The sequence below is a fragment of the Eubalaena glacialis genome, chromosome 19 (genome assembly GCF_028564815.1).
Source record: "Eubalaena glacialis isolate mEubGla1 chromosome 19, mEubGla1.1.hap2.+ XY, whole genome shotgun sequence".
Taxonomy (NCBI): domain Eukaryota; kingdom Metazoa; phylum Chordata; class Mammalia; order Artiodactyla; family Balaenidae; genus Eubalaena; species Eubalaena glacialis.
Window position 1 is genome coordinate 12,384,086 of NC_083734.1, and position 17,910 is coordinate 12,401,995.

General features: G+C 56.5%; 2 protein-coding genes across 3 annotated transcripts in view; both read right to left on the reverse strand.

Moving 5' to 3' along the window:
- Positions 1-3,673, reverse strand: part of SPNS2 (SPNS lysolipid transporter 2, sphingosine-1-phosphate) — a 34,139-nt gene extending 30,466 nt beyond the window's left edge. For both annotated transcript variants that reach the window (XM_061176309.1, XM_061176308.1), the window contains exon 1: positions 3,145-3,673. In XM_061176309.1, the coding sequence (XP_061032292.1) occupies positions 3,145-3,514 (370 nt within the window). In that variant the 5' untranslated portion in view covers positions 3,515-3,673. The remainder of the gene's footprint in view (positions 1-3,144) is intronic.
- An 8,881-nt stretch (positions 3,674-12,554) lies between these two features.
- Positions 12,555-17,910, reverse strand: part of SPNS3 (SPNS lysolipid transporter 3, sphingosine-1-phosphate (putative)) — a 44,510-nt gene continuing 39,154 nt past the window's right edge. Inside the window, exons 10-12 of the mRNA XM_061175552.1 lie at positions 14,068-14,166; positions 13,796-13,967; positions 12,555-12,875 (exon numbers count right to left, since the gene is read on the reverse strand). Coding sequence (XP_061031535.1) covers positions 12,787-12,875; positions 13,796-13,967; positions 14,068-14,166 — 360 coding nt within the window. The 3' untranslated portion in view covers positions 12,555-12,786. The remainder of the gene's footprint in view (positions 12,876-13,795; positions 13,968-14,067; positions 14,167-17,910) is intronic.

Below are 17,910 nucleotides of genomic sequence, written 5' to 3' on the forward strand. Positions count from 1 at the left end.
TCACCGGGGGTGGCGCTGGGAATGCTAGGGCAGAGGCAGAACCTCCTGGGGTTCCCAGGATGGAGATCAGCCCCGGTGAAGAAGGGAGGGGTTTGCCAACGCTTCCTGAAAGGAACTGTCAGAAACCGAGAAACAGGAGGGCACAGTGGCCAGGGCACAGCTTGGGCAGAGCCACGGAAGAGCAGGGAGCTGACATTTGTGAAGCTCTCCTAGGAGTCTGGCTTAAGAGACATTCTCATTTATGCCACACACTCCGGGAGGTGGAGGAGAGGAAATGATCACCCAGAAGGCTCAGGAGACATCCCCAAGGTCACACGGCTGGGAAGTTGAAAAGCCTGGATGTGAACTCTGGCATCAAAGACTCTAGACCTTCACTGTCCACTGCGGTGGCCCTGAGCCACTGTGGCTGTTGGAAACCTGAATAGCAACTAGTCCAAACTGACGTGTGCTGTAAATGTAAAACACACTGAGTTTCGAAACTCAGTATGAAAAGTAGGCGAACTATCCCATGAGTAGCTTTTATATTGATTACATGTTGAATTATGTTGGATATATTGAGTGGAATAAAATACATTATTAATTCACTTCACCTATTCTTTTTACTTTTTTAATGTGGCTACTAGAAAATTTTAAATTATATCCGTGGCTTGCATTATATCCCTTTTGGACAGAGCTGGTCTATACCATGAAAACAGAAATGCACAGGACAGATTTAAAGGAAGAGAGTGGGAACTCACCCCATTTTTTGATGGGGGAGGCAGGGCCAGATGGTGAGGTTCTCAGGGATCAGGTGGGCGCAAATATCAAAGATGACTGAGCAGTGGACTGTCTGCCTCCCCTCCTCTGTCCCAGCTGGACAGCCAGCAACAGGTGGACTGGGGCCAGGGACGACCATTCCCCTGCGGCCCCCCCAATCTCCCAAGATACATCAAGCCATAGTAGTTGCCATAGAGACAATAAATCTTCCTGAAAACTGAAATTGGCAGCAAGGGGGTGGTGGTAGGAGAATCTACCATAAAGAGAGAGGGAGGGAGCCAGGTTTATCCGGAGAGGAAATCTGTGTATGCTGTGTGTTGGGGGCAGGGTGGTGCATGGGCTCCCACCCTGGAGGGACAGGGAGGGATGCACAGCTCAGGCGGTGTTTGCACAGAGCTTTCCGGGCCTTCCTCCCTACTGCCCCACCCCCCCTTACCAATTCACCAGAAATTTCCTATCTTGTTCTCCCATTCTGACTCTGGGATGCAAGTGGGGGTGGGGGCAGATAAGCACCAGCCCTCCCTGATCCCACCGTCGCACCTCAGCCCCTAGCAGAGTCGGTTTCCCTAAGAATATCAGAGGAGGTGGTCTGGGGCATGAAAAAACAAATTGGAAAGTGTTACAGCGCTAGAAGCAGGCCCTTCATTGCCCAGCTGAGAGGGTGGGAAACAGGCAGATCGAACACCAGCTTTGTCGCGCACTCTCCGGGCCATCTTGGACAAGGGCCTCGGTTTGCCCATCTACGGACAGAAGTCGATGTTGAACTAACTACAGGCCCCCCGTGTTCTCTGACTTCTCCCCACTTTAGGGTGGCACCTAAGCTCCCAGGTCCCAGGCAGCATGGCACATGTGTGTGCCATGAGGCTGGTGCACAGGGCTGGTGCACTTGGGCGGTGCTGGGTACTCCTGCTCACCAGGCCAAAGTAAGAGCCCCTTGAGCTCGACCCGGAAACTGGTGCCACTGGTACCCACTTCCAACTCCCCGCAGGGAGGGTCAGAGAGATAAAGGGTTTTGAAAGTGGGAGTGGGGGAAGGCGGAAGCCTCTGCTCTCCCATCAGAGTTCCTCCTTCCACTTGACACGAAAGCGCATTCAACAGAGTGGGAGACTTGAGTCCTAGGGAAGGGGACCCAGGTGGCATATGTTTTATGGTTTAAGCCAGGGCTTGCCTCTCTCCATGGGTACAAAGTTCTCTTTCGAGTCTGTCCAAAATTCCTCCCTCTATCTTTTTTCTTTTTTTTCTAGTTCCAGATTTTACTAAGCTGTGGTTAGGCCAGCATGCCAGGATGTCAGGTATCCAGTCACTGCTCTCCCATGGCAGAGAGCCCCCACGTGCTAGCCTGGCCAAAGTCTCCTTCTCTCAAGGCTGCACCCTTCCCACCGAGGGGCAGCTCAATTTAGGGAAAACCCTTGTTCACAGGCACCCCCCCCCGCCCCCCGCCCCAGAACTGTGGGAGGGGAGCGAGGAGACTGGAATCCCAGAACGCCCTTCCATCCCCAAAGGGCCTGAGGACCAATCACCTCACAAACGGGGAAACAGACCTAAACACAGGCTAAGACCGGCCCAAGGTCACACACCAAGCACAAGAGGGGAAAATCCGGGGCTAGAACTCAGTTGTTCTATCTACCTCTACCCCCTCCCCAAGGCTGATTCCCGGAGATGCTCACAGAGGATGAGGCAGCCCCAGTGGCCCGCGCCCTACCCCAGGCCCCAAGCGACACAGAACAGGGGGAGGCGTCTTCGGGCCTCTAGCCAGTGCCAGCTGCAAACCGCATCCTGGGTCCCCAGGCGCCGCGGACCCGCCCCGCCCCTCCCTCCGCTCCCCGCAGCCCCAAGCCTTTGTCAGCCACGCGCTCACACGCTCACACACACATCCGCGCCGCCCGCGAGCACACACTTGGTTTCCCCTGGCACACACCCGCAAGGGGCGCGCGCACTCGCCGCACGCACGCAGGGGAGTGGAGACGGCGGAGGAAGGAAGGAACTGACCGGCTACGGACCGACAGACAGCCTGGGCTGGGGGAAGGGGAGGAGAGGCCCGGGAACCTGAGGCTGGGGCGGATGGGGGCGCGGAGGCCAGAACGCAGAGAGACGCAAAGGAGACTCTCTCGCAGAAGAGGACAACGGATGGGACGTCAAGGGCTGGCGAGGACGCGCGGGCTACTCCAGGGGTGGGGACTCCCCCAACCCCTGGGCCTGGGGTGCGGGGGCTGGTCCCTGGATTGGACCAGTAGATCTCAGGGCATCACTTGCCCAGTTGTGCCTGAACGGAGGGCCCTTAGGGACCCCACGAAAGCCTTGGATATAGGAGGCCTGGGACCGAAGGCTCCCCGAGGTACCTCGAAGCAGAGGGTCCTGGTTCTTGGGCTGGGTGGGGCACTCGCTCACCTGCTACGGTGTACCTGTCCAGGTAGTTGAGCACGTTGCCCAAGCTGAGGATGGCAGCGGCTGCCCCCCGCCCGCGGCCCAAGCTGGCTGGTTTGGGCTGCTGAGCGCCGAGGCCCTTGGCAGCGGCTGCGCAGCTGGGGGTGCTGGGGGTGCTGGGGGGTGCGGAAGGGACCCGTCTCACGCTGCCCGACAGCGTCTGCACCTCATCGTCGGCGGTCGCCACTCCAGCGGCGCCCGCTGCCCGCGCCCCGCAGCAACCGCCACCGCCGGCCCCTCGCTGCGCCCCCCGGCGCCGGCGCCGCCGCTCCGCGTCCGCCTCCTCCTCCTCCGCGCCGCCCGCCGCCGCCGAGGCGCATTCCAGGCACATCATGCCGGCCGGGATCGGGGCGGCGGGGGGCGCGGGGGGCGCGGGGCCCAGCTTGGGCCCACTCAGTTCGTGTGTGCGCCGAGGAGCCGCCGCTGCACCATCCCGGCCGGGCCCCGTAGGCTCCTGCGCTCCGACCCCGGCTGCGGCGCTGCCACCGTTTCAGCCCGGTGCGCCGCGGTCGCCGCCGCCGCTGCTCTGACAGCTGCGGCCCGGCCCCGCCCACCAGGCCCGCGCCCAATCAGCCCCGGGCTCGGGCCACAGCCCCGCCCCGCACGTGCTGCCCCCGGGGGGGCGGAGGGGGAGGGCCGGGCCGCAGAGCCCCTCCCGCCCGACGGGGGCGCAGTCACTCTGGAGCCGCGCGGCCGCCGAGGCTGACGAGGACCCGGAGGGGGTTTGTGGGGAGCTACGGAGCTAAGAGTAGCGTCCGGGAAGCAGGACTTCCCAGCACCCACTCAGTGCCCTCCCTCCCCCCCGCTCCCTACCGCGGCGGAGACTCTGGGAGAGAGCTGAGGGCTAGAGCTCAGGGCATACGGACATCCTGGAGAGAGGGTCTCAGACAGTTAAGTCAGGGGCGCGGGTAGGAGGGCCCGTGGCCGCTCCAGCAGCTACTCACCCGCCATGATTTAATCAGTTCAGGGAGGGCTGCGTAAGAACCAAGAAGCGTGACGGGTGGGGGGTTGGCCCAGGACCCAGGCCTCCACCAGTCACAGAAGGCTATGTCGCCCACCTCTACAGGGAAGCTCAGATCCAGTCCCCTGCCTCCTGCTGGGCCCATTCCTGTGTGCACACCGAGACCCTACCCCTGCCCCTCAGAAAGGCAGCCCCTGGCAGAGAGAGCCAGGGCTCCAACCGGCCCCCTCCCCCACCCCCGAAACAGGGCATTGAAAGGGGGCCTTCTCTCCTGAGGGCACGGCAACGGGCAACCGCAAGCATCACACTTCAGCAGCGCACGACAAAGCCCTGAATGGGAGACAGGAGGCTGGGTCCTAGCCCAGTTCTGCCCTGGTGTGTGGCATGACCCTAGACAAGACCCCTAACTTTCTCTGGGTCTCAGTTTCTCTCTCTGGGGGTAGATAGGAGGATAGGATTTAAAGGGTCTGGAAGTCCCCCAGGTCCTCCCTTGGGGGAGCGGGGAGCCCTGTCTCCTGTGCAGAGTGGTCAGGTAGTTTCTGTATTCAGGGCCACAATCTCCACTCTCACTCATCTCAGAGGGGCTGTGGTTTTGGTAAGCTCCCTCCCCCATTCATTTGTTTGCCGCTTTGAAATGAAAATCCTGTACAGAGTGCTGAGGACATAATGTTAGAACTAGACAGAGCCTGGGAAACCAGAATTATTCACACACAGGTTCCAGGGCCCATAAGTGACCCTACCATGGACATGCAGCCAGTTGGCAGCAGGGCTGGTGCTGACCCAGGTTGGTGCAATACCTTCGGCCTGGGCTGGGAGCTCAGTTCCCACTGCAGGCTGCTCCACATCCCACATCCATGGGCAGGTGCATCTCGTGAAGGTGTCGGCCACAGTGAGTCATGGCATAGCCAACGGGTGACACAGCACAAGGCACCCCTCCCCACTCCCGCCCCACTGTCTCTTGTGAGCAGAGTTAATCCCCAAGCTGCTGTTTCTTGGCGCCTTCGAGGTGTATTTTAAATTCTGCAAAGTGACTAAAAATATGCTTCGTCGTGTTGGGTATGAATGACTGTGACGGGAGGGTTAGGAAAACAGATTTCATTCTGAAAGTTGCCTTGCTGCCTCTTTCCAGCTTGCTGAGCGCAGGCCTGCAAAGCTGGATGAGGGAAGTTCCACGGGGTGGCCCAGGATGGCAGGTGATTAAACAGGGAAGGACAGACCTAGGAGCTCCGTGGGGTTCGGACTGAGCCCTGGCACTGACTTTCATAACCGTGTGATGGTGCCAGCTACAGGACAGTGCCCAGCAGGGGGATGTGGCCAGCTAGGGGACTGTCCAGCAGTGAAGAAGGCAGAACCATGGCTCTAAGCCCAACACCATGGTCCCCTTCCCACTCCCCAAAATTCCTCATCCTTTCAGCCACAGCCCTGCCCAGGGAGCAGTTTTAGGCCTTAGCCAGAAAGGGGAGCATTCCCTTTCCATGGCACTGCCTTTCCACCACTGAGTAGGCTCCGGAGCAGGGGAAAATTGGCAGAGTTTTGAGCCTTTCAAATTTGGGGGACCTCTAAGCTGCCACCAAGCAAGCCAGCCATTCCCAGTCTGTGGGTTTTTCTGGGATTTTAACTCAAAGGCACTCTCTAGAGTGGGTCCTTAGGTGGGATAAGGGGCCACCAAAGGTACGGTGATGGGGAGGTCAATAAGCCCTTTTGGGCTGTATGGCCCTGGGCAAGTCACTGTGGCCTCCTGAGAGCCTCTGGGACCATCAGCTATAGAACTTGTAGGGTTCTTATCTTCATCTCACAGATAAAGAGACCCAGGGAAGAGAAGTAATCTACCTAAGGTCACTAGTAAATGATGAGGCTTGCACTAAACCCAGATGTGTCTACCCCCTAATCCAGTGTTTCCTCTACTGCCCCATAGCGACGCTCTTAGCTTCTCCAGGACAGAGCTTCCTCATCAACGTAATGGGAGGCTGAACTCAATGATGGCCAAAGGGCCTTCTGATATTCATTCATTAGGTCTAGACCGTAATTTCAAAACAAATGGGGCACATTTCATTAGTGGCCAGTGTCCCAAGGGCAAGTATATTTGGGAAATGGTGGGATAAACACAGAGAATTAGGTTTCCTAACTGAGGAACTTTTCAGAGTCTTTAATCTGAGAGTGTACACTGGGAGTCTCCCATGGGGAAGTATAGGCTGCCACGTCCCCATGTGTACTAGACCACAGAACATCTCGTAAGATGACTACAGCTTTGCAGAACACACTCTGAGAAACACCGGCTCCCCCACGGCTGTTACCTGGGAGCTCAGTCCACCTCCCCTCTGCCCATCTCCCTACACAGGAGTGTCTCCAGGGCTCAGCCTCAGTCTCCTCCCTGCTCACATGGCACACTCTCCCTTCGCAGCCTCTCACCCATGCTTGGGCTTTCAACAATTATCCACCTCCCTAGGACACCCCAACCTCCATCTCTAGATGTGGCCTCATCTCCAAGCACTAGGTCCATATGCAGTTTCCTGCACACTCCCCCCTAGATATCCCCCAGCACCTTAAACTCAGCACATCCAAGACTGAATTCATCATCTTTCCCCTAAACCTGCTCCCACCCAGTATCATTTATCTCTTGAAAAATAGCAGCAGCATCCACATTGTCACTGAGCTGGAAACCTAGGAGCCACTTGGGACTCCTTCTTCTCCCTCAACTCCCACCTCTAGGGCCTGTCCATTTTTTCTCTTTAATATCTCCCAGTGTCCCAATTGCTCATGGACTTAGCTCAAACCTCTCCATGTCTCACTTGGACCCTTTTAAAGATCAACACCACCTGTTCCAACATTCCCCTCCGGTCTTTTTCTTTTCTTTTATTTCAGCCACATGTGAAATCTTAGTTCCCCGACCAGGGATCGAACCCACAGCCCCTGCAGTGGAAGCGCGGAGTCTTAACCACTGGACTGCCAGGGAAGTCCCCCCTCCGGTCTTTTCTTCATATTTCTTGCCAGTAATTTTCTAAATCACACATACAACCCTACCACTACCTTGCACAAAACTTCTCCATGGCTCTCCACTGCCTACAGGATTAAAAATATCTAAGTTCCTAACTACGAAACAGAAACAGACTCACAGACATAGAGAACAGACTTGTGGTTGCCAAGGGGGAGGGGGGGGGGTGAGGGAGGGATGGATTGGGAGTTTGGGATTAGCAGATGCAAACTATTATATATAGATTGGATAAACAACAAGGTCCTACTGTATAGCACAGGGAACTATATTCAATATCCTGTAATAAACCATAATGGAAAAGAAAATGAAAAAGAATCTATATATGTATAACTGAAACACTCTGCTGTACAGCAGAAATTAACATGACATTGGAAGTCAACTATACTTCCAATAAAATAAATTTTTAAAAAATATCTAAGTTCCTTAACATGATCTCCGATAACCCTTCATGACCCATGCCAATCTCCAGCCTCAGATCCTACTGCCCATCTCTCAAAATTACACTCGTCTACACTGAAAATTGATCTCCCTGAACTCGCTCATAGTTATGATACTTCCTGGAGCCCGGAGGAGTGGCAGGAATTGGGGGCAGTTGTCTCTAGTCCCCGCTCTCCCCTCAACACAAAAGCCCTTGTCCTACTAACACAACGATGGTTCAGGACCACGGAGAGCGTCACCTGGGCAACCCCCTCCCCTGGCTTTTTAGCCCTGCTCTGCCTATGCTGTCTACCTAGGTCACTCCTCCCATTAGTCCTTCAGAAATCCAGCACAGCCATGACTTCCTCCAGGAAGCCCTCCCTGACCTGCTTGTTTAAATTGTCATTTCCTCCCCTAGGTTACTTGAGTAACCTGTGTATCCCTCCTCCATCACACCAAACTCACTGTGCTGATTATGTTTGTACGTGAGTCCACCACTCCCCTCCACCAGCCCAACAACAGATCGTGAGCCTTAAGGGCCCATACGCTGTCTGATTCACTTCCGCTGTCCAGGACAGAGGAGGTGCTCAGAGAATGTTTGTGATTGAATGAGTAAATGACATTTAGCAGGTGCTCAGTAAGTGTGTGCTCATTTGCATCATGTATCTGTCGCTCTGCGTCACTCAGAAACCAGCCAGATTCCTCTCCGGGCCCTTCTGGTAAAGGCATTTTCTCCCGGATTGACTCCACCCTCCATTAGCTTCCCTGTGCCGCTTCCCTGTGCCATTTCCCTCCACCCTTTGAATACGTTCTCCACAGGTCACCACCCACGGATAGGGAGAGGACACCTCCTCTCTGCTCCTGCTGTTGCCAAGCTGGGGACTTCTTGGAGCCCCTCCATCCCCCAGCCTGGGCCTGCCTCACGAGTTTTGCTCAGAACGCTTCGTCTCTGCCTCCCTCTCTCTCCTGCTCAGAACAGATGGCTCTGAGTCCCCACTAACACAGAAGTTCCTGTTCTGTCTTTTGAACATTCTTAACACTTTCTGAATTATAGATGCTCCAATCTCCTTTGATCATAGACTCAGGCTATCAGAAGTGAAGAATCCCTTGAAGGACACTGAGTCCAGCCTCTTCCCTGTCCCATGAGAGGCTGCATCTGAGAGAAGGCCAGTGGCCTGCCCAGGATCACTGTAATGGACACAGTCGTTGGTTTTTGTGGGTTTGGTTTTTTTTTTCGGTCTTTTTTTCTTTCATTGATGCTTTATTTTGATGCTCAATGTCCATTTCCCTTCCTAAGTGCACCCTGGTTTCCTGGTCTTAATGGAGCTATAAATCAAGGCATGGGCATAGGCTCCAACTGGACTCTCTCATCCAGGGCTTTAAATCTTGAGTAGCGTGGAAAAAGAATAGGGAGAAAATGTCCCAATAAGATGGCCCAGGAGCCCTGGCTCCTGAATCTCCAGTCTTCCCATAGATTCTGTGAGCTCCTGAGGTCTTCAGCAAATCCCTTTCTTGCTTAAGATATCAGTCAGTTTCTGTTGCACGCCACCCTACCACCTTAACTGATGTGGTCACACAGAAGGAACACGCACAGTCCCATACCTCCCTGTGTCAGCTAAGGCTTGGCTCCAGCAACCTCTGGTTGCCTCCTGCAGCTGCATTAAACCAGAAAGCTCACAGGCCCACCCAGGCATGGAGGAAAGATAGACTCTTCAGGGAATGAAACAGACTGATGTCTGGTGTTGCAGGGGGACAAGCCAGGATTGGGGTGACCATCTCAAGGCACGTGTTTAACCCTCCAAGCCTGAGGTCAGGGTGGAAGAAGAGTTTTCTCATCCAGACCCTATAAACACCTCCTCACATGCTCACACACCAACACAGAAATGAGCACGCACAGGCACACGCACACTGACCAAGCACACCTGCATACCTGGATGACACCTGGGAGCTGGAATGCAGCGTGTGTCCAGGAAGAGCAATTAACACATGATGTGAGCAGATCAGGTCTGAGGGCCTCGTCCTGCTCAGCAGTGTGTTCCCTCATCAACATTCCCAACGAGTGAGTCCAGAGTATCAGGGACTGGGAACACCCAGCAAGTGCCCTGTTGGCCAGAAAGGTGTGTTCTATTGACCACTCCTCCTGCCTAGCCTGAGTGGCTGGACTCTCAGAGACCTATACCTGTGACCTCAGCACAGTGAGGTCTGAGTGACCAGCCCCAGAGAGGCAAGGGGTGGGAGCTGAGTACAGCTGGGGTTGGGTTGCTTGCAGAACAGATACTGGTCTCTTCCTCCCAGAGTCTGCCAGCACCCCCTGCTCCTGCCCCGCCTCAAAGCACTTTGGATGATAACATAGTATAAACTCCTGGGAGGCATTTTGTCCAGCTCAGTCCCAGAAAGCACCACCCTGCCCTGCCTGGCAACCCAAACCCCAGAAAGCACTTGAGTCAGAAAGAACTACCCTGATTATAGGATTCAAGCCCCAGCTCCTCAGCTGGCATCTGAGCCCTCTGGTCCCAGCCAGTCTCTCCCCCAAAACGCACATACCCCCTCCTTTCTGAACACACCACACCTCTCCGTGATTCATCACATATCTTCTGCCTCACCCCCTGTACCTTTGCCTGTTCTATCCACCAGGGATTCCCTTCCCCACACCTTCTCTGGCTATTTACCAGCTCCTAGGCCGACTCCTCAAAGCTTCTGAGGGATGTAACCCCTTCTTCTGCCCATAGGTGTGCCTCACTTGGCCCAGCCAAGTGTTTCCCTGTTCCTTCTGGGGCTGTGAGGTCCAAGGGCAGGGTTGGAGTCACTGCCCAACACCAAGATGGGCACCCACTGGTACCAACGCATGTTTCTGGAACTGGCATAAATGAGGTTTCTGATCTTTCGCCCCAGCCTGAGGACTCTGAGGTGGGAGAGGTGGGGGTAGCGGATGACTCTTGGGAAGCCCTTGCCCGTCTCCTGGGAGCTGAATCTCACAGGGGTCCTCCCCAGGATTGTAGGGAGGAAGATCCTGGAGCTGGGCTTCTGTGGACATAGACCCAGCCCGTGAGAAATCACATGAGGTCTAGGTTAGAAAAATCACATGCAACACACCTCTTAAATATAGCTGGGGAGTCTGCAGCTCAGAGAGGACAGGAAGTGGCCCGGGTCACACAGCCAGTGAATCCCGCACAGACTGACTGCCTCCTTCTCAGAAGAAACCAAGTATGATACTGTGATTTCTAATAAGAAATATATATTTGGTTTTCATCCTGTTTCTGGCACAGAGCTCCTAAAACCCTTGGAGTTTCCTAGGTGATGAGAGCCCTGAAAGTGTCTTTCCTTTGTTAAGGAGGTGACTTTTGGAACTCACCTAAGGATAGGCTGCTTGCCAGAGAACCAGCCTTGTGATTAGAAGGTTGGAACTTTCAGTTCCACCACCCCCGCCAACTACCTCCGGGGAGGGGTGAGAGGCTGGAGATTGAGATCAATCGCCAGTGACGACAATTTAATCAATCATGCCTAAGTAATGAAGCCTCCGTAAAATCTAAAAGGACTGGGTCCGGAGAGCTTCCGGGTTGGTGAACACATGGACATCTGGGGAGAGTGGTGCCTGGAGACAGCATGGAAGCTCCACGCCCTTCCCCATCCCCTGTCCTATGCATCTCTTCCATCTGGCTATTTCTGAGCTATACTTTATAATAAACTGGCAATACAGTGAGTAAATGGGTTTCCTAAGTTCTCTAGCACATTAATGGAACCCAAGGAAGGGGTTGTGAGAACCTTGGATTTACAACTGGTCACAGCCTGGACTTGTGATCGGCATCTGAAGCGTGGCACAGGGGTGGCAGGGACCGTCTTGTAGGACTGCACCCTTACCCTGCGGAATCTGATGCTATCTCTGGGTAGACAGTCTCAGAGTCGAGTTGAATTGTAGGACCCCCAGCGGGAGTCAGAGAATCGCCTGGTGGTGTGGGGACGGCGCCCCTCCCCCGCACCACACTGTAACTGGGTGCAGAACCCTTACCATGCATCCTCATGAATCCTTTCTCTCCTAACCTCGGGGCCGGCCGTTTCAGGAGCGCCAAGCATCAGATCGTGGGTGGAGGGGGAGGTCACCCTGGTGACGGCTGCTCCTGAGGGGGGGCTGAGACTTGGGGGTGAGGGTGGCAGGTGCGGACTGAATGGGAGCTTCCAGCTCCTGGAGCCTGTCCCATCCAGCATAAGGGGCAGGGGGGACACCACAGGGGGCAGGGGTGGAGCAAGCAAGGGTCTGCGGTGAGTGTGAGTCTGGGTCACTGCTCTGCCCACAGCTGATGGGAGGCAGGCCCAGCCTGGCACACCGAAGGCGGCGATCAGCAAGTGAACAGTGATTGCCTGGCTGGGCACCAGGGCAGGGGAGACCTGCTTAGGCTCATGACGGAGAGAACATGCCTCCCCACTGCTGCCCGCCTGGAAGCTGTTGATCTCCTGCGGGGCCCACTGCGCCCAGCTGCTCCGAACCCAGGGGCAAATATGAGTCCCAGCGAGCCGGCCCTCCCCGTGGGGGAGGAGGCCGGGATGCAGAGCAGGGCCCTCAGGCACAGCCATGCCAGCCCCCCAGCGTGGGTCTGTGCAGGCCTGGGCACTCCTCTGAGTGCCTCCTTGGTTCCTGCAGCCACACTCCCACACCAGCACCGGAGTAGAAACCTCTCTTCAAGACTACTGATTCAGCCCCCACTTTAGTTCAGAGGGCAAACACACGCAGAGGGCTGCCCTGTGCCCTCCTGACCCTGCAGACTGGGGAACCTGGGTCAGAGCAGGCGGTCCAGGGTGGGGACGCCCAGAGACCCAGGCTGAGGAGCCCTGCATCCTTGGCCCAGACTGCCCACCTCCTCGTCTCCCGCTTCTAATCCCAGCAGAGACACCTTGAGGCTATAAATAACATGATTGTCTAAAGGCCTATATCCACGGGCTTTGTACTGGCCACACTTTAATCGGGCCCGCTGGCAGCCAGGCTGAGGACCCCGGGCTGGCGTGGCCTCGTGCTGGGTGCAGGCACAGGCTCAAGCCTCCCACCGAGGGTGCTGACAGCTCAATTCCCAGCCCAGCCACAGGCGCTGCCAGCTCTCTAGCTGGGAGCGAAGAAGTGGCAGGTGCAGCTTGGCCAGGGTCCCGGAGCCGCAGTCAAAGGTGGGCAGAGGCACTGATACAGTGGAGGCCGCCCAGAAGGGTGCGAGCAGGGTGGGTGGGACCTCCTCGCTGCAGGGCAGGGGCCTCAGGGGTCCTCTGGGGAGGCACCTGTGCTAGGAAGCAGGCGTTGGCTCTCCACGGCTTTGCTGTCCACGTCCTGGCTGTCGGGGATCCCTGTGGGAAGAAATCGCTCAGCCAGCCCCAAAGGAGGCAAAGGTGTTTGGGGACGAGGCCTGGGCACAGTCTGTCACGAAATCCTCTAGCTTCCGTTTTCAAAATAAATTCCAGATCCGACCCGTTCTCCCCACCTTCAATGCCACCACCATGGTCCCAGCCCCGCTGCTCTCCCCTGACGGCTGCAGGGCCTCCTATGGCCTCTCTGCTTCAACACTAACCCCTACAGTCTGTTCTCAACACAGCAGCACCAGAGTGGTGCTTTTAGGATGTAAATCAGACACCTTGGGGCTTGTGCACTGGAAACCAGAAAGCAGCTCCCATCTCACTCTGTGTAAGGCCTCAGTCCCTACAAAGGCCCCCAAAGCCCCCATGCTCTGGTCCCATTACTGTCACCCTCATCCCAACCACTGGCCCCCTTGCTCCTGCTCCAGCCACACTGGCCTCCTTGCCAGTCCTCAAACACATCGGGTCCATTCCTACCTCGGGGCCTTTGCACTAGCTTTTCCCCCTGCCAGGAGCACCTTCCCCCAGATAGCTGCATGACTCAGTCCCCGTGCAGTGCGGACCTCTCTGACCACCCTTTCAAAAACTGCCCCCTGCCCCCACCTGTTCCTCTCTCCCCACTTTCCTGCTTTATGTCTCTCCGTAGCACTTATCACCTTGAACATACTCTATCTTTTACTTCTTCTGTTTGTTTCTTGTTTGTTTCGCTTCATGGGGGCTCGGACTTGGTGTTCACTCCCCAGCATCTGCAACCTTGCCTGGCACATAGCAGGGACGTAATAACTATGGGTGAATGAATGAATGAATGAATGAACAAATAAATAAACTAGCCAGGGGCTCAGCGGGTGGGTGGTGATCCTTGCTCCTATAGGGTCAGCCTTGAGCCTGGCATGGGTGCAAGGCGGCAGGGGTACCTGTGCCTGGCTGCCGGGCCTGGGCCTGGTCTCTCTCCAGGTGCAGTGCAGTCAGCAGGAAGCAGCCGCCACCCAGGGCGATAACGAAGGCGCAGCACAGGAAGCTCTGTTGAAGGCTGAGGAAGCGCTGCAGGTAGGAGTCAGGACGCCCGGCCCGCAGGGCGCTGGAGATCTGCAGAGGAGACAGGCTGGGTCTGTCGGGCCCACCAGACCAGCCTCCAGGCCTTCAAGTGCATTTCCTCCCTGAAGCCCTGCCATCCACCCAGGCTTACAAGTCCAGTGAGGTAGGGGCTGCCGGCATCTCCCAGGATGTGGCCCACTGTGATCTGAAGCGCCTCTGCTGTCCCCCGGCACCTGGGTACCACCACGGACTGCAAAACACAGAAGCACCAAGGGAGCTCCCCAAGCAAGGGCAAGGAGTAGGTGTCCCCTCACGCCCTCTTCTGTCCCCCGGCTGCCAAGGACCAGCCTGGCGGGGTGACAGGCTGGCCAAGAGAGTGGGATGGCAGGGGGTCGACGACCCCAATGCCTGAAGCCCCATCACTGAGGCATCAGGTCGCTTGGAGGCTCAGGAAGGCTCCCTGGTCCCCTGGGATGGAGCTGCCAGGCCCCTGATGAAGGCCACCCCTCTTGAGGGTTTGCTGTTAAATCAGGGCGACCAGGCATGGCTGTGACAACAGTGATGGGGCAGGTGTGTCCCAGCTCAGGGGCCCAGAAGGCAGTAGTGTGGGCTGTGGGGTGAAGAGCGGGTGCACAGCTAGGCACCTGCACGTGTGGGCACCTGGGCGGGGTGGTGTGGAGGGCTCAGCCCCCATCTCAAGAAGCCCCTCTGGGCAGAGACCGAAGGCAGCCTTGCTGAAAAGGCCCACTTGGGAGGTTAAGAATATGAATTCCGGAGTCAGATTGTCTGGGTTCCAATCCCACACCCCCCACTCACTAGCCGTGTGACTTTGGGCAAGTCACTTCACCTTGCTGTGCCTCAGCCTCCTCATCCCCATATGGGGATAATAATAGTACCTACATAAAGGGTTACTTTCGTTATCGTTCCTCATCTGATACCTGGAGGACATCAGGCTGAAATACTGCCCTATGACTCTAAGGGGCAGAAAGCTTCCAGGCATTTGACCATGCTGTGCCTTCTGCTTGGCAAGCCTTCCCCTCTCTGGTCCAGCTGGAGCATCCCCATTCGTCCTTCAGGACTGACCTTTGGGTCACCTCCCCTGTGAAGCCTTCCCAGAGTTCAGGTGCCTGCCCTGAGCTCCCCCAGCTCGTGTGCACCCCTAACTGAACGCACATCCCCCTCAGCTGGAAGGGTTCATGGTCCTCCTCCCCTTACCCTTACATTGTCCAGCAGCAAAGCTCCTGCCTAAGTTCTCTTGGGGTCCCTGGGGTTCAGCAAGGCACCAGGCACAGAGGGGACTAGCTCAAAGTTTGCCAACTAAATAAGTCAAGTAGAACCATCTTGGAGACTGGTCTCAGGAGAGGCCCTGCCAGAACCCAGGGCTGCAGCAGGGGAGGGGAGGGAGGCAGGAGGTTCAAGTAGAAGCCACACGGTCCCACAGTCCCAACAGGGCAGCCACAGGGAAACTTCCCACCCCAGAGCCTTAGCCCCAAGGCCTAGTTGTACATAATCTGGGCCCATCAGAGAATAATAACAATGATAATAATTATTAACATTTATTAAATGCTTCCTGTATGCATTTTCTATATCTCATATACATATATATATTTTATATATCCACTCAACCAACCCATGAGGGAGATATGATTACTATCCACATGTTACAGATGAGGAAACCCTCCACAGAGAGGGTGAGTAACTTGCCCAGGGTCACCCAGCCAGGAAATAGCAGGGCTGAGATTTGATCCCAGGCCTCCTTCTCCAGGGTCTGACCTTTGACCATCCTGCTGTTAGAAGCAAGGAGGAAACTTTCCAGCAATATTTACGCATTTTTTATAGAACATTTGGAAAACAGTGAGAAGAACCAAGAGGACAAGCTCACCCCTAGCCCCGAAAACCGCTAACTGGCAGCGAGAGCAGGGAAAGGAACTCCAGACAGGGGACGGTGTGAGCCAAGGTGTGAAGGCCAGAGCCCGGGGACTGGAGAGAGGGGTTTGCGGGCGGGCAGGGCAGAGCAGCGAGAGTCACTCTTGAGGGTGACCGGCTGGTCCCGGAGTCACCGGCGCTGAGCCACTCTGTACAGGTGGTGAGAGAGGCCGGGCCTCCCACCCATCACCTGGACCTGCCAACAAGCCTGAGAAGGAACTGACCACAGCTTTGCACCTTCCCCAAGTGCTTCCTTCTCACCCCATAATTATGTGATTACTCACTGGTGGTTCTGGGCAGAAGGGCAGGGCCTCCTCGAAGATGGACTCTGAGTGTCCAGAAAAGTCCATGCAGGGGCTGGTTGGACCCTCCCTTCCTCCCCTCCCAGGAACTCCAGCCTGCGGGACCTGGACCAGCCCCTGATGCCAGTGGCGGGAGAGGTAGGTCTCCCCCTGCCTGTTCTGGGTCCCCAGGGTCTCCATGGAGCCACCAGCAGCTGGAGAGCCCAGCAGGTAATTTTAGAAGTTTAGAGGCTTTTGGGTTCCCCAAACTCCAGGCTCACTCTATTCCGAGACAAAAACCCCTCTGTTTTTGACTCGCCCTTCTTAGAAGAACTGTTGCCTTTATACCCAGGGGCATAACCAGCGCCAGTCAAGGGCGTGCATCAGGGAGTGCAGAAAGTCGGTCACTGGTTACTGCACCAGTCACCAGGTACAGACTCCCTGGCAGCCTGCCTCACGTTCCCCACTCAGCCCTCCCACCCAGACACCCCTGGGAGGGTGAGACAGACAAGTGAGCAGACAGCTACCTAGGGGCAGCAGGCAGGGCAGGGAAGCATGGAGACCGGACAGAGGGAGAACAGGAGGGTGAGGACCCCGCAGGGGGAGGGCGTGGCCATGTGCTGAGGAGGTGGGAGGTGAGCCTGGTGGCGGATTTCCAGCACCCAGGAGGACAGACCTGGAGCGAGTCCCCCTTCTGCCCTACTCCCCATGGTTGGCGGTGGGTAAGCTGGAGCGGGGCCCAGACAGACAGGAGCGTGGGGAGGGAGCCAGAGACCCCATCAGTAGGTCTGGGGAAGCAGGGAGCTCATCTGGGGAGACACACTCTCCAGCCTTCCAGGAAGCAAGGTGCTCCGAGGCCCCGCCGGGCAGGGGGAGGTTGCCGGAGGTGGGTCTGAAGTGGGTCTTGGCTGTGACGAGCCAAGGTCCTTTTTATTAACTGACCCACCAGGAGGTAGGGGCTTCCCAGCGTGCAAAGAGTGAGCTCCCCGTCAGAGAGTAGGTGAACAAGGGGAGGGACTGCACTAGTCAGAATTTCGCAGAGGCTTCACGAGCTGGGGAGCTGGCTCCACTGGACCAGTGTTCTCCAGTGCACTCTGAGGAAAGCTCTACCAGGATCACGCAGGACATTCGAGAGCAATGCAGATCCCTCGACCCAACATAGACCCAACTGAATCAGACTCTGAAGACAGAGGGCCTGGAAGCTGAATTTGTAACAAGCTCCCCCAAACCTGATTCTTATACTCAGTGAAGTTTGAGAACCACTGAAGAGCCCCTGAGATCTCTTCCCCAGAGAGAATCTGGATTCTCCTCCTTGTGGATAAGCAGATCAAAGAGAGCCGTGTCCCTGAGGCAGGACTGACATGGGGCCACGGAGCCCACAGCAACCCCTCAGGAACGTGCGTGATGCGGGCTCAGCTCACTCTGCCCGCGTAGCCTGGGCGTTAACTGGTAGGTAGGTACCACCTTTCTACCTACTGCATACTTGAGCAAACCAAGGCCAGCCAGAGAGGCGCAGGGCTGGGAGTGGAAGCAGGTGGACGGTTCCAGAATCCTGGCTCCTGGGCTCTGCTGCCCTCTCACCTTCTGTGCTTCAGGAGCAAGGGCAGGCAGCAGGGACCTCCCTGCACTTCCTGCCACACCAGTGTCGCCACACTTCCTGCCCCTGCCTTGCTCCAGGCTGCTTCCTCCCCAGCCCCATCCCACCCACTGCTGGCCTCTCTCCACCCATCTCCCTTCCGGCCCCCTGGAGCCTGCTCCTGCCTCACCTCTGGAAAAGCAACCCCAGC